The sequence below is a fragment of the Triticum urartu genome, chromosome 3 (genome assembly GCF_003073215.2).
Source record: "Triticum urartu cultivar G1812 chromosome 3, Tu2.1, whole genome shotgun sequence".
Classification (NCBI taxonomy): Eukaryota; Viridiplantae; Streptophyta; class Magnoliopsida; order Poales; family Poaceae; genus Triticum; species Triticum urartu.
In genome coordinates, this window is record NC_053024.1 from 620,178,569 (window position 1) to 620,193,223 (window position 14,655).

General features: G+C 44.5%; 2 protein-coding genes across 2 annotated transcripts; one reads left to right on the top strand and one right to left on the bottom strand.

The window, feature by feature from the left end:
* The first annotated feature begins 481 nt into the window (after window positions 1-481).
* On the top strand, window positions 482-2,994 carry LOC125545414 (probable magnesium transporter NIPA6). The gene is made up of 9 exons (XM_048709339.1): window positions 482-808; window positions 978-1,034; window positions 1,132-1,222; window positions 1,340-1,500; window positions 1,585-1,712; window positions 1,805-1,942; window positions 2,128-2,220; window positions 2,299-2,416; window positions 2,502-2,994. The coding sequence occupies exons 1-9, from the start codon at window positions 655-657 to the stop codon at window positions 2,642-2,644; spliced, it is 1,083 nt and encodes a 360-aa protein (XP_048565296.1). The 5' UTR covers window positions 482-654; the 3' UTR covers window positions 2,645-2,994.
* An 826-nt stretch (window positions 2,995-3,820) lies between these two features.
* Window positions 3,821-12,312, bottom strand: LOC125545413. The gene is made up of 9 exons (XM_048709338.1): window positions 12,018-12,312; window positions 10,762-10,880; window positions 8,825-9,032; window positions 8,196-8,748; window positions 7,867-8,118; window positions 7,502-7,693; window positions 7,324-7,398; window positions 4,879-7,236; window positions 3,821-4,352 (listed from the first exon to the last, which is right to left on the bottom strand). Exons 1-9 carry the CDS (start codon window positions 12,158-12,160, stop codon window positions 4,059-4,061), a joined length of 4,194 nt encoding a protein of 1,397 aa, XP_048565295.1. The 5' UTR covers window positions 12,161-12,312; the 3' UTR covers window positions 3,821-4,058.
* Between the last annotated feature and the right edge of the window lie 2,343 nt (window positions 12,313-14,655).

A 14,655-nucleotide genomic window follows, 5' to 3' on the forward strand; every position in this document is an offset into this window, starting at 1 on the left:
AGTCCAAAAAAAAATCTTGACTTTCTCTACCCATACCCAATCAAATCAAATCATACCAAAACCCGACTAAATCTAAATTATGTTGCCTTCCCGCACTCATACTCAAATAAAATCAAATCTTACCAAAATCTAGAATATAATGGGTATGATTGCCCTTGAACCACTAAACATGTATGCCCCGTTACATGATTAATTATTATGAGTACATAATACATATTTCTTGAAACACTCCTGTTTCCAGCTGCACTATCTAGAACGTGCCTTGACACGAACTGCATGATTGCTTGTATTGAAAACACAATAAAATAAAAATACAAGCTTGACTCAACCCCCTGAAAATTTTACTTGACCGCCAAGTCCCAAAGCACAAGTGGAACACGAAACTTTGATGTGGCGGGGCCGATGTGCCCGAAGCAATGTCACTCAAAGGCGAAATGGAATGGAAAACGGGGGGCGTATAAATTCGAAAAATTCTCCACCCCCCCTTCTCTCTCTCCCCCCCTCCGTCGTCCGATTTCCCGACGCCATCGTGCGCATCGCCGGCCAGGACAAGGCATACATACAGCGGCCCCGGCCCCTCGTAGAGAAAAGAAGAGACCCACCCAGAGGCAGAGGCCCGCCTCAAATGCGCCGCCGGCCGCGCGCCGCCGCACGATGAGCCCCGCCGCGACGGACGCCGGCGGCGACCTCTTCGCCGCCAACCTCAAGGGCGCGCTCCTCGCCGTCGCCTCCTCCGCCTTCGTCGGGGTCAGCTTCATCGTCAAGAAGAAGGGCCTCCGCCGCGCCGGCGCCGTCGGCTCCCGGGCAGGTCCGTCCGTCCGTCCGCGCTCGCCTCCTCACCCGAGGGCGCCGCTGTCGCTTTCGTGCCCCCTCGATGTAGCTCTAGGTCTTTCTGGTTCGTGAGAAAGGCGGATCCTTTGCGCCCGGTTCCGCGTATCCGTGGTGACGTGACCTTCGCTGTCCTCTGAAAATTGCAGGTGTCGGAGGGTATGGGTACCTCTGGGAGCCGCTCTGGTGGGTCGGGATGGTCACCAGTAAGCCTCTCCTCATCCGCTTGCCCTTCGTCTGTTCCTTAGTCATGTGAGAATTGGATCCAGATGTCTCATTGCAACCTAAACTTTTTTTTTTCAGTGCTTGTTGGGGAGACCGCCAATTTCGTGGCTTACATGTTTGCGCCAGCCGTCCTCGTCGCGCCGCTCGGCGCACTCAGCATCATTGTCAGGTAAAATTGCTTGCCCTCATTTCAGCTCGCGTGTATAACATTTTTTGGATTCAATTCTCCAGGTTTGTTTGACATGTGCATGTGTGTGCGCCTCTTTGATGTTTTTTTGGAGGACAGTGCTGTTCTAGCCCATTTCATGCTGAATGAGAAGTTGCAGCGGGTGGGCGTCCTGGGCTGTATTCTCTGCATTGTTGGGTCGACGGTGATCATCCTCCACGCTCCCGAGGAGAGGTCCCCGGACTCGGTGGAGCAGATTTGGCGGCTGGCAACGCAACCTAGTAAGCTCCCATGCTATCTCCATTCGGTTGCTTGCCATAAAAATGGACTTGCCTTTTGACATTTCATCTGTAATGTTGTTGCAGCCTTCCTTTGCTACGCTGCTCTAGCAGTGGCTGTGTCATTGCTTCTTATGCTATATTGTGCTCCACGGTATGGGCAGACGAACATAATGATCTATGTTGGTATTTGCTCTGTTATCGGATCCCTCACGGTAATTGCTCTGCATGACTGCGCCTCTGGTTTCTTATAGTAGGTTTGTTGCTATATGAGTATTGACATCCGCTTGATGCCGTGTCTTGCTAGGTAATGAGCATCAAGGCTGTGGGCATTGCGATTAAACTTACCATTCAGGGCGTAAACCAGGCTGGGTATTTCCAGACATGGCTGTTTGTGACGGTTTCAGCTATATGCTTAATCATCCAGTTAGTTTACCTGAACAAGGTACTTCATTGCCTGATCTTGATATGTAAAAAGGGAACTTTTGTTCCTTATATTCATAAAAACGAAAATAAATAAATTATATCCATAAGTTTTGCTTGAAGCTCTGTTCGATAATGTGTCACATGATCTGCCGATCACATCCTAATACCCTGATCTCCACATCACCTGTTATGTTCAACTTTCAGGCATTGGATACTTTCAATACAGCGCTGGTTTCTCCCATCTATTATGCCATGTTCACAACGCTCACTATTTTCGCAAGTGCCATAATGTTCAAGGTGAGCAATTTAAAACATCAGGCATTCTTGACCCCTGTGTTAATTGGTTAGCTCACTTGTATTTTCCTGACTATCCAGGATTGGTCTGGGCAGAGCGCAAGCATTATTGCCTCCGAGACTTGTGGATTTCTCACAGTTCTTGCCGGTATTATTGTGCTACATTCCACCAAAGAATCCGATCAAAATCTGTCCCCAGGTACATGCTCGCGAAGCCTGGTACAATGGCAGGAGAAATATCATATTCCGACGTGCTGATCATTTTTCTCTCCATATGACTGCAGACCTTTATGCATCTCTCACTGCGCCCCTCCCTCCAAAGATATATTGGCACATCCAAGGAAACGGCGACGTAGGGAAGCAAAAGGAGGACGAGTCGCTTCCCTGCAATTTCATCACCGTCGTGCGCCAGGACTACTTCGTCTAGAAAATTCCCAGGACGGCATATGCGTTTCATATGTGCCAGCCAGCCTCAAGGCCTTCATGTGGAGAGGGTGGCCGCCGGGGCCTGTTACGGACGGTATTAACGCCCTCAAGGCCATCCTGACCTAAAAAATGTGAAAATTTTGCAGACACATCGTGTTGTACCATACCATGACCAAACCGGTTGCGTCGAAGCTAGGTGTTGTATACTTGTGGACTGTAGAAACCGCACCGTCGTGTGAGGATGATGTTGTTGTAGGGGGTTTGTGAGGGATGTTGTAGATGATGTTGCCTGTCTGATGTGAATACCAAAGCACACAACACTTTCTGTTGCTAGTGTGACATTTTGTTTCACCCTTGTCGGCCTCGGGGTGTTTCAGTCGATGTATTGTTTGTTTTAGGTTTGCATTGTACACTCCGTTGATTGTATCTGTGGAGAAGCAATTCCACCTGGGTGGTCATCCTGGTTTGCGTCTGGGTTGAGAAGGTTCTCTGTTGGGTCATACCGGTAAGCCTTCTGGTGTATAATAAAGAAATAATAACACAACATTGTGTGTTGAGATCCTCTGCAGATTGTATGATGCTGTAGTGCGGATGACATGTGGGGCCGGGTCCACATGGCAGTGACTGTACTACATGGCACTCCCTCTGTAAAGAAATATAAGAGCTTTAGACCACTACTTAAGTAATCTAAATGCTCTTATATTTGTTTACGGAGGGAGTAAACTGCTGCAGAGGATCCTAACCCTGTGTTGTAATAACACAGCAATTGTGTTGAATAAGTTTTGAGTTTTTCCTCATAGCGTGGTGCAATATATTCACGAACAGGAGGTGGCGTCTGAAGAAGTCCATCTCGTTGCCAGGAAACAGGATGGAACAAACGTTCTGCAGGGCCTTTCCTCCTGCAGTAGTTGGGACTACTTAGAGACAAAAAAGAAGCCGAAATCCCCTAGATAGGAGCTTTTTTGGCTTATATAAGCCAAGGTGCAAAAGCCAAGGAAAAGCCCAACCAAACGTATGAACTGCCGTGCAATCTCGTATGTGGACCGGCGACAAGCCTTCTTGGATATGGACTTCGAACAGTGAGAAGTTCTTACTCTTTGGATGCTTTCCAGGATAGCGGACGCATTCAGACTCCTCTGACCGGAACCAGGTGTCCACTCTACAAGCAAAGCAACCATATCTGCAACTCATTGTTTGCCTCATCATCTATAAGTTCACAAGTTTTATTACACGGCTATTATTCACTTGCTAGCAGTACCAGTTCATATAGCAGTACGACTTATATCTCCCTAGACAAGTACACCAGACAACAGGATCGTCACAACAACCCACAAACTTCAAAGTAGAAGATGCTTACTAAGCAACAACATATATCATACATGCACAGTAGCCGTACTGTGAACCGGAGGGTCTGCTCAGACCCAGAGCTTGTGCAGCGCGTGCAGCTGGCCCAGAGAGGAAGATTTCAGAGACAGACGATACATCTCTTTCAGCTTGGCTGCGTCACCCCTGCCGCCGCCGTTGGCCTGACCGGCGGCGGAGGCTGCCGGCCTGCTCGTGTCCAGGTTCCTCAGCATGCTCTTCAGCAGGCTCTGCAGCTGGCTCCAGAACTTCGGCTTTATGTCCAGGTTCACATCGTTTGAGTATTCCTCGTTCGCTTCGACAACATGGCGGCCTTCCAGCAAGTGCATCAGCGCGGCTTCAAGCATCTTCAAACAGATACCAAGAAACATGATTATGATATCACAGAAGAAATCCCGTTCCACATTCACAAATAAGACATCCTAGGCGCGCACGTAAGTGAACGCATAGCCTCAAACCTAAATGCTCAACCGGTTTCGGCCCGCTGTTACTAACCACAACCCAGAATGCAGTGAACTATTGTGATTTATGTACCGCTACTGATGCCTTTCCCCCCAAACATCCCTACGTAGAACTCCTGCTGCTTAGCAGTAAAAAAACAGTACTCAGCAAAATTACTCTTAACACTACAATCATAATGTATTAACCAAATGCAAAATGCAACATACTAAACGATTCTAATAAAATGACATTGCGCCTCTCGATTCTGCACGCAACTACTCCCTCTGTTCCAGAATAAGTGTCGTGGTTTTAGTTCAAATTGTATGACAGGTAATGCCCTTTCCGGAATGCCAGAAAAGAATAATCGTAACTAAGATCTAGCAGACTTGAGTAACTAGAATAGGAGGAGATGGCAAGCCAGGAAGAACATACCGCACTAGAATGAAACGAATCAAAGATGCTAGTAGAAAGGGCTGATTGTGCCATAAGGATGTTAAGAAACATGGTAGGATGCGTCTTTGGACCATAGAATTCTAAAGCCTTCTGCCAGTTCTTCTCTGCTAGCGAACCATACCACTTAGCTTTCTTACGAAATTTATCCTCGTTCTTCTGTTTGACCTCCTTGTTAACCAAATCCAGGAACTTGAAGCACAGATCCCTTTGATAACAACCAAGCTGAAAATGGCCAAAAGCAGCCTCCTGTTTGCGAAGTTCACCAAGGGACTCGTATGTAGACAAAGCCTCCCGAAAAGCATCACTTGCTGAAATCTCAAGAACTGTTCTGTTAGATGATTCATCAACAAGTCCACCTTCGTAACTGCCAGTTAAAAAGCTTTCCCTTGCCAAAAGCATTCCGAGCCTCAGGTGGGTATGGGCATACTGGGTGTAAACTTCGTTGTACAGTGATTTATCAACTTCATTGTCAGCAATAGCATACTTCAGTTGCCTCTTAGCTGCTGTATAGTAGTTTATTGCTTGGAAATATTCCGACTTGGCAGACTTCACGGATTGCATATATGAGCCTTCAGGAAGATCATACATCTGAAATTCTTCTATCCTCGACGCCAATTTCTCTGCTAAAGCTCTTCTACCATGAGCTAAGTTACAGTTGATCAATATAACATTTGTGTGATCAGAGACTTCTTGAAATGCACTAATAGCATCAGCAAAAGCAATCTCAGCACTACTCAGATTTTTACTCTCAAGTCTAATGCGGCCAAGTTCATTGAATGCCCAACCTCTTTTCTTAAGAATGGTGAAGAACTCTGCTGAGCGCACAGGAAATGCAAACATGTCTCCCTTAGCTGCACCATAGCAGTGAATAGCAGAACACAAGTTGTATTCAGCATCTCCTGGTTTAGGACCTACAAGGTACTTGAAAATACCACCGCTCCCACTGGAAACATCGCCATTAGGTTTATCAGGAATAGCATCAGCATTACTTGACTGATTATCCATGGTGTGATCATGATCAAGTTCAGCCTTTGCCACCGTCCTTTTCTCAAGACGAGTATCATTCGTGCTGTTTTGAGTTTCTTCAGAACTTCCGATAGCTTCCTGCGCATTAGGTTTCTCTTTAATTTCAGTAGATTGTGAACGAATGTTCCTGCCAGATGCTTTTTTATTTTTCTTTCTTCCATGCAATGTAGAGGCCTCAGGACTACTACTGCTTGCACTACTGCCACTATTTGCTCTATCACTTTGGCAGCTACAGTTTATCAGTGAGCATGTTCCACAATTCTGCTTATCTTTTCCCAATTTTCTCTTAAGACGTTTGACTTCCATTGCAACTTCATTTGACATCCTAAGATCACCTTCAGGCTTTTGCTCATGGAGCACCGGTGCTTGATGGCTGCCCAATCGGTGATATTCTGCATAGACATCGCCTACAAGCATCCACACATTGGCCCAGAATAAATAGTTTGGAGGCAACTGTTGAGCAGAAATATCATAACCAAAGCATTTTGCATTCTTGAAATATTCTGCTTCATCCAATACAAGACTTGAGTTTAGATCACCATCTTCAAGGCACAACGAACTATTGGACATGGATGAGATGAATTCATCACCATCTAGATGTTTAGGCATAGAACCATAAACCATGCAAGCTAATTCCACAACTTTCAGAGTGCGATGAAGCTGTCCATCATTTTTATACGCCTCTCCAAGTGCCAGATAAGATTCACCCAGCAAAAGAGCAAGTTTCCACAATTTATGGTCCATTTTCAGTTTTGGTAGCCACTCCCTGATGTCGCAAACTTCAATGCAATCAACATCGCCACATCTACATAAAGAGAAGTCAACAGGTCTCTCCCAAATGGTGTCTGCATTGTCAACACAATCATCCTGACTGTTCTGCAGCTGCCGGTTCCATCTTAAAGATTTGATAGCTTGTGATACGTGATGTATAGCTGCCAACTTAGAGGAGATGGCATCAGCAATTGGTTTTGATATCTGAGAGTTTCCAGCCTGACACATTAGCAGGCTATCATCAGAGACATCTTTTGTAGTTGAAGATGCAGTACCAGTATCAACATGACCACGTGAAGATTCTGATTGTGAATACTCCAACATACTATCTACGGCTGCTGGCTCATCCTTGCTTATCTCTGTCAATACATCATCTTGCTTTGATGGTAAATTCTGAAGGCTCAGCTGTGGAGACTCATCATCCAAGTCGGTAAGAGTAACTTCCGATTCAAGCAGAAATGATTCTGTTGTCAGTTCCAACTCCTCGTAACATTTAAGGATGAGCCTTGCAAACTGTTCATGAGCATATGCCCTGACAACCTAAAAGATGAAAGAAGAAATCATGAGACAAATTTCTCACCGAGAAAATAACAGATTTGTAGAACAGTGAGATGATAGATAAAGTACCAGGTGATCCTGCTTGCTGAGGAAATCTAAACATTTTCTGAAGAACTTTGCACATTTTGCTCTATTACTAGGTACCTGCAAACATATAAGGCCTTTATCAATTAGTAAAGCTGTACATAAGTACATCTTCAAAAGAAAACTGTAAATAAGCAAAGTAAGAGTGTCAATTCCCTGTTACCTTCGATAAAGACATCCTATGAGCAACGCGATAGAGGAGTGTGCCCAAAGAGAAAAGTGATTCCCTTCTCCCCTTGTTCATTAAAGAAGACACAGGACTGCACGTAGATATATGATCACCAGCAGTACGTTTTTCAGGTAATATGGACAAGTCATATAACTGCACAACATCTTCTTCAGCGCCTTTGTAGAGCTGAGAAAGCAAACCTTCAGTATAAGTGCACAAGAACTAGCATTGGTGGTTACCAGTCTACTGCTAAATAAATCAAGTTGTACATAAAAATATCCAAACATAAAAGGTTGAACAGGAACATATCCAACACATGTTGACTATCATAACTTCATAAGTAGGTTCAAAAGCCATACCCAATATGCACCAGGGTCTTGCTTACAGTTATTCTGAAGGAACCTTAGGACAGCTAGGCCATTTTGCTGGACAACCTGTGGATGAAATGCAGGTGTGCCATCATCGGACACACCCTTAAGTAGAAATATATCATCATTTTTTAGAAGCTCATAGCCTTGGACAACACCATTCTGATGATAGCATATGGCCAATTCTGGCACACTTGCCATAACATTGTCAAGCCAAGCTTCTAGCCAGTTCAATGGAGTAACCTATCAAAGGCAATTTGTCAATAGAGAGAGTAAGGAAAGAAAATATAAAGGCATATTAAAAAATAAATAAAGCATACCTGTCTAGAAACATCCCATAGGTGCAAGCTGACTGCGATATATTTCTCATTGCTAAATATAAGCAAGTCGCTACCCAAGAGAATATGGAAATTGTGAAATTGCCAAAAGCAAACCTTCCGAAATCCATTGTTCCCCACTCTCCTACTCTTCTCAGATTCTTGCACCTCACAACTGGGGGTTTCACCAACACGAGTGGTTTTCCTAATGGGGTCCGATCCTGGAACTTTTTGCTTATTTTCCCTTGCACCCCAGTACAGGCTTTCACAAGTACCATGTGACGGTTTTCTACTTTTACTGATATTCTGATCCAAATACGGCGACGTGCTAAAATTAGACGAGGAGGACGAATCAAAGGAACCCTCCCTATCACCGAAGGGTCCATGCAACATGGATGCTGTTTGCTTTTCCTGTGATGGTTGATGACTTGGTGGGCAATCACAAGCCTCTGCCCTAACCGAGTGCATCGCGAAGTTCTTTAAAATTGAAGGATCAGATCCTTTAGGTTGGTTATTTTGTCTTCTAAATATCTTTTCACCTTCATCAACATCAGGCCTGCAACGCAATGTGGAGTGGAGCATTAGCATTCACTACATTGAGTATGATCGTTTTAAAGTTGTGAGCACCTTACCCTGAGTTTAAAATGAGTGTGTCTCCAATACGGCTAACAGCAATAGATACTTGTGCCTTAGAGTAAGGTATTTTAAAGATCTGCTTTAGAATATCAGTTGGAGCAATCACATCTATTTCATCGCCATATTCGGCTAGGCCTGACACAGCTAGTGCTTCACACTTCCTTGATAAGTTTTGGTTGAAAAGTCCGCTTCCACACCGTAATCCTGAAGAATATGAACAAACATATATCAACAGAAATGTATTTCATGCCAAACAACTTTAATAATTTGGACTATTGGATCATGCGGACAGCAGTGTGATAAGCACACCGCCTAGATGGTAGTCGGCCGCGTATTCGGTGCTAGTGGGGAACCATCACGAATACCTGATCCAGAGGCCTATCATCGCCTGACTAATGCAATTAGTTGGATAATTTCTGTGCAATCACGCAACGAATTCGTAAAGCCTAAAAAAGAAGACAAGGTTTTTACCAGATCTGCTGACACGAAGCAGAGCAATCACGGACGGGTACCATCGAAGATGTCAGAAACACCCCATGATGTCACCTAAGCCTTTTGAACCTGTTCGTTTGCTAGACGGAATGCTCGCCTCACAGTTTATCGCTTGAGCCGATGGGGTTAGAGCTTTTATTGGAAACAGCAAAGGGAAGGTGGAGAGCTAAGAACGGGAACAGGAAGATAGATGAGGAAGGGAAAGGCGAAGGCTCACATAACCAAAAGGGGAGGTGCTTCCTTATCTTATTACGTAGGATCGCCTTTATCATCTGTTGTTTGTTTGTCTGAAGCGGCTTGCTAGGCTTTCTACTAACCACCCCGATATTCTTTAGTCTGTTTTTATTAATTCCAAATATATCAATGCATTAATGCGAGCACATAGTTTTCCATATAATCGGTAGGCGGCACCGCGGCGCATTTAAGTCCGCCACCCGTATTTTGTCTTCAGCAAAACTGGTGGACAGCAGATCACTTTTGCAAATTGTAGGAATGATGTGGCAGTGGCCTAGGTGGCATCCTGCGGGTAAGTGCCGTTTCAGATAATTAGAACAAGGTTAGTGGGCTGGAAGATAGATGTTGTCGACAGCAATAGGAAGAGAGAAATATGTTTCTTGCCTGCCTTTGAAGACAACAACCCACTACTATGAATTCCAAACATGATACAGATTCTTAGCTATTTCTATATCTCTAGCTTGCATAATCTTCTTCTGGACTCTTTCCTAATATGCCTAACTCTCCTCCTGGATTACTAATTTATGTACTGTTCCTGCTGTGCGCCATGGACTACTACAGTTTCACCTCCTGTGCTTTACACAGTTACACTACAACACTGGTATCTCAAACAGACTGATTCCCGTTATTATTTTTTTTAGGGAAACTGATTCCCGTTATTTGAAAGGTTTTGCTGCTGCATGTACCACTGCAGCAAAAGCTCATCAGATGAGATAGAAAGGTATCATGAACATGAAATAGCAAACCCCAAAGCTGGTATTTTCACTCTCTCACAGCCTCACTTCTTACCTCAGATTTACAAGGGTAATACTCACAAGAAGAAGCATATACAAGTTTGTTAACCGGTAACAATGTACCGGGGGGGGGGGGGGGTGTTTATTGCTACCGACCAAATATGCTTGAATAATAATTCACCAGGTCATGTTACCTAGAGTTTTCACAGGTATAGCATCCATCAACTGTAAATACCAAACATCATTTAATTATATAGGGTGTGGCTGAGAAATCACTTGGATACATGTAAAAGGCAGCCAATCGTGACAGTTTTGACTCGCATATGCTTACCACACGCTAAAACAGTTATAATTTTAATAGCACACGCATGTTTTTACCATCAGTAATGCTGCCTTATACTACAAATTGCCAAGAAGCCTAGAATCTTGTTTTGATGATCAAACTATAACAACGAAGGCTCGACAGAGGTCACCTTCAGTACTCTTCGCATCCGTTGGGAAAACCTTCTCCGGGAGGTTTGGAATCACGGGGAGCGTGTTGAGGTCAGTCTCCAGTGGCAGCATTTGATACCTTGGAGCTCCAGTCCCAGTCCTACAATATTTGTGACAATAAGAGCAAGATTAAACTAGTGGTTCTCCTTACTCAGACATTTGCAGACAAGGGGAAATCTCATTTGATAGCAGTAATGTGTCACGTTACACTTCCCAACATGATTTTGCCTACATACTCCTTAGCTGATGCTGTCTGAATGCAAAAAAAAAGAGGGTGCGCACGCGCGTGTGTGTGTGGAAATAGTGTCCACCACCATTCTATGTTCCAGAAAAAATATCTATATTCTGCAGGTTTGCAAGTTGTAACCGCTCCATTGATATACGGTGCATTCACGATCACTGGACCCGTCGTTGCTAAAAGCAGCAAGCCCGCCCGTAATCACTTCACCATAGTCACTCTGCCCCCAAATATACCATAACAAACCACTAACGAAAGAAGCGGTTGACATTTCATCTCCAGGCTCTACTCGGACATTTGCGGACTACAAGAAATTTCATTCGGTAACAGTTACACGTCACTTTACACTTCCCAGGCTCCCAGCATGATTGTGACTACATGCTCGTTAGTTGATGCTGTCCAAATGAAAAGAGAAAGGTGGAGATAGTGTCCCCCACCACTCTAGGTTGTAGGTTCCAACACAAAATCTATGTTCTGCTAGTTTGTAAGTTGTAACCGCTACAATGAGATACAGTGTGTTCACCATTCGCTAGACCGATCTTTGCTGCAAGCAGCAAGCACGCCGGTTGATCATTTCGCCATAGTCACTCTCCCCCAAAATAATATCATAACAACCCAGTAACTGAAGAAGGGATTCACATTTCATCTCCAGGATCTACTATACAAGTACCGTCTTAAGCCCTCACAAACGAATCACAATCAGGAACAATTCTAACTGCACAAGCAAAGCAGATAGTGCTCTCCCCCAATCGCATTCTACCTCAAATTCGCCAGCACAGCCCTCGACATCCCACAATCGCATTCAACACGCAAGCCCTAAGCAACATAATCGCTCGGGTGATTCGGATTGAACAGCCTCCTTATGGATTCGATCAGGAGCCTGCATCAGAGCCCATCAAATCGCACGAAGCATCAGCTAGAGGCGCCTAGGCTTGCACACGCGCCACTTCGATCGAACAAGCGCAGGGGCGCGGAGAATAGAGAGGAGGGGGAGCTCACGGGGAAGCGGAGGGGAGGAGGGCGGGGAGGTAGGCGGAGTCGTCGGTGGGGACCGGGAGGGAGCCCACGCGGAGGTAGCGCGCCGGCGGGGGCGCGGCGATCTCCAGCCGCCCCACGCACTGCAGCTCCCCCGACGCGTCCATCGGAGCCGTCCTTCCTCCTCGCCGCCGGCGTCGGCTTGTGGAGCTCGCCCGGATCGCGGCAGCGGCAGCGCGTTCCGTGCCCGGCTTGACGAACGCCCACGGAGTCAGTGGAGAGTGCTAGACGCTTCTACCGCTCCCCTTTGGGCCTGTCATGGAGTCAGACCTGGCCAGATGGGCTGGCACGGCCTGACCTGGCTAGAGTGTGTCAGGCACGGCACGCTTACTACACGGGCCAAATTTAGGAGTACTCCTTCGACTTATCGTAGCACGAGAGTTTTTCCCTCCCCTCAAAAAAAAAAACGAGAGTTTTTCCCTTTTCGAAAATCCAATTATTTACCCTAAAAAATGAGAGTTTTCCCCTTTTTCGAAAATTCAATTATTTAAAATATTTTATCTATTAAAGCGTGCGTCCAAATCTCAAACCGTTTTTATCGTTGGATTCCTCACGTCGAGATCGTCCAAATCTCAAACTGTTTTCACCATTGAATTCATCGCGTCGAATTCTTCAAAACTAGATCGCATGTTGATAGATTTTGACGAACTTTTTCCCCATAAAAAACGAGATGAAAAACCCATGCCTCTTGTAAAAGAAGAAAAATAGAAAACAAGTTTTTTTCAGTTTCCGAGAAGCACGGTCATGTCTCTCGCGGAAGTAAAACTGTATCTTACATGGAAGGAAAAAAAATATGTTTTTTCCCGTTTTCGAGAGGCACGGCCATGCCTTCTCACGGAAGAAGAGAAGAAGTAGAAAACACATATTTTTTTTACGTATCCGAGTGCCTCCCGCGGGAGCAAAACCATGCCTCTCACGAAAAAAAACGTGTTTTTTTCCTTTTCGAGAGGCATAACCATGCCTCTCGCGGAACCAAAACTATGCATCTTGTGAAAGTTAAACCGTGCCTCTCGCGAAAGAAAAAAAAACATGTTTTTTTTGTTTTCAAAAGGCACAGTGCCTCTCGCGAAAGTGAAGAAAAGTTTTTTCTCGCTAATTTTTTTAACATTTTTTTGTCCAAAAGCTAATTATTTGTATCTTTTAAACTGTAACTTTGATTTTAACATATTATATATGAAATTTTATTAGAAAAATGTGTGGAATCTAAATATGATGTTAATTTTACCTGTTAAATATTTTTAAAATATTGTTATGGAACCAAACTTATAATTTATAGCGCAAGATTCGTTTTTTTCATACCGGCAGCGATTCGAATTGCAAATAAACACCCCCACTATAACCATATACAGAAAAGAAAACAACGATAACTACACATGCATACCTCTGAAAAATGTCGCAGGGAAAACAACAGATTTCTCATCGCGAGAGTGAGAGAAAGCGAGCGAGCGCGAGAGAGAGGGAGAGGGAGGAGAGAGGGAGAGAGAGAGACGCCTTAGGATTGACCATATTCAACACACGTTTTTTGTTCTTTTGTGTGAACACCGAGACCATCGCCAGCGAGGGTGAGAAGGAGGATAAGCGGCAACACAAATATGATGCCTCGCAAAAATAAAGGAGATGGACCTATTATGGTCTTGAGTGATGGTTGTTGAGTTAAGAGTGTGTGTTATATTTTCTCTCCCGTTGCAACGCACGAACTCTTTTGCTAGTGATTCTAAAAAAGGGACTGGTTTTCCAAATCCCTCGATCTCGTTGACTTTTGAAAAAGATGTTTTTTAAAAGTAGGAAAATTTAAAAAAACATGAATTCAATAATGTCCATGAATTTAAAGAAAATCACAAACTAAAAAATGCGAGGAACACTCTGTTTGCCATTTAGGCAATAACTATCAATTATGCCATTTTACGGGTACTCCACCGCCAACTATAAGATGGAAAAAACTCTCTCCAAAATATTATGAGTTGAATACAGATGCAACTTTCTTTGTGGGTGGAAGTGGAGCAGTAGCTGCAGTTATACGAAACTGCAGAGGCGAGACAATCGCCAGTGCTGCGGAGCCTAAGAGGTTGTTTGGTTCCAAGCCATAGTTTGCCAAGCCAAAGTTTGGCACCCATACTTTAGTTGGTATGTATTTGATTTTTGCCACACTTTACTGTCCCTATGGTCCACTTGTCATAGAGACAATTGTTTTGCCAACTTTTGTCAAAGTTTGGCATCCATTTTCTCAGCCACACTTGTGTGTGGCTGGTCACACTTTGGTTTGGCCACACCAGTCTTCAACCAAACAGATCCTACACAGTGGCGAAGGCAGGAAAACTTAATCAGGGGGGCCAACTTGATGTTAAGTCTTGTTGGGGAAGGCCAAAGCCAAAAAAATCATGATAATACACAGAATTAGCAGCACGTAATCACTTGTGTAGTGGAAAATTCTGCTTGTTGGCCTAGGCCGGGGCCCCTGCTGGCACCCCCTACCTCCGCCACTGATCCTAAATCATACATTGAATGCTCTAACTGCTGAAGCTCTAGCACTAAGGAGAGGCTCAAATTGCTATCTGAGAGCATCTATAATCGGACCCCTCATACCTGTCTTAAATGCTCAGAC

Coding starts and splice junctions, on each gene's coding strand:
- LOC125545414 (XM_048709339.1), top strand. CDS start 655: ATGAGCCCCGCCGCGACGGACGCCGGCGGCGACCTCTTCGCCGCCAAC. Junction 1,035..1,131: donor GTGGGTCGGGATGGTCACCA/GTAAGCCTCTCC, acceptor TTTTTTTTTCAG/TGCTTGTTGGGGAGACCGCC. Junction 1,943..2,127: donor AGTTAGTTTACCTGAACAAG/GTACTTCATTGC, acceptor TTCAACTTTCAG/GCATTGGATACTTTCAATAC.
- LOC125545413 (XM_048709338.1), bottom strand. CDS start 12,160: ATGGACGCGTCGGGGGAGCTGCAGTGCGTGGGGCGGCTGGAGATCGCC. Junction 8,119..8,195: donor TATGGGATGTTTCTAGACAG/GTATGCTTTATT, acceptor TGCCTTTGATAG/GTTACTCCATTGAACTGGCT. Junction 7,399..7,501: donor ATAGGATGTCTTTATCGAAG/GTAACAGGGAAT, acceptor ATATGTTTGCAG/GTACCTAGTAATAGAGCAAA.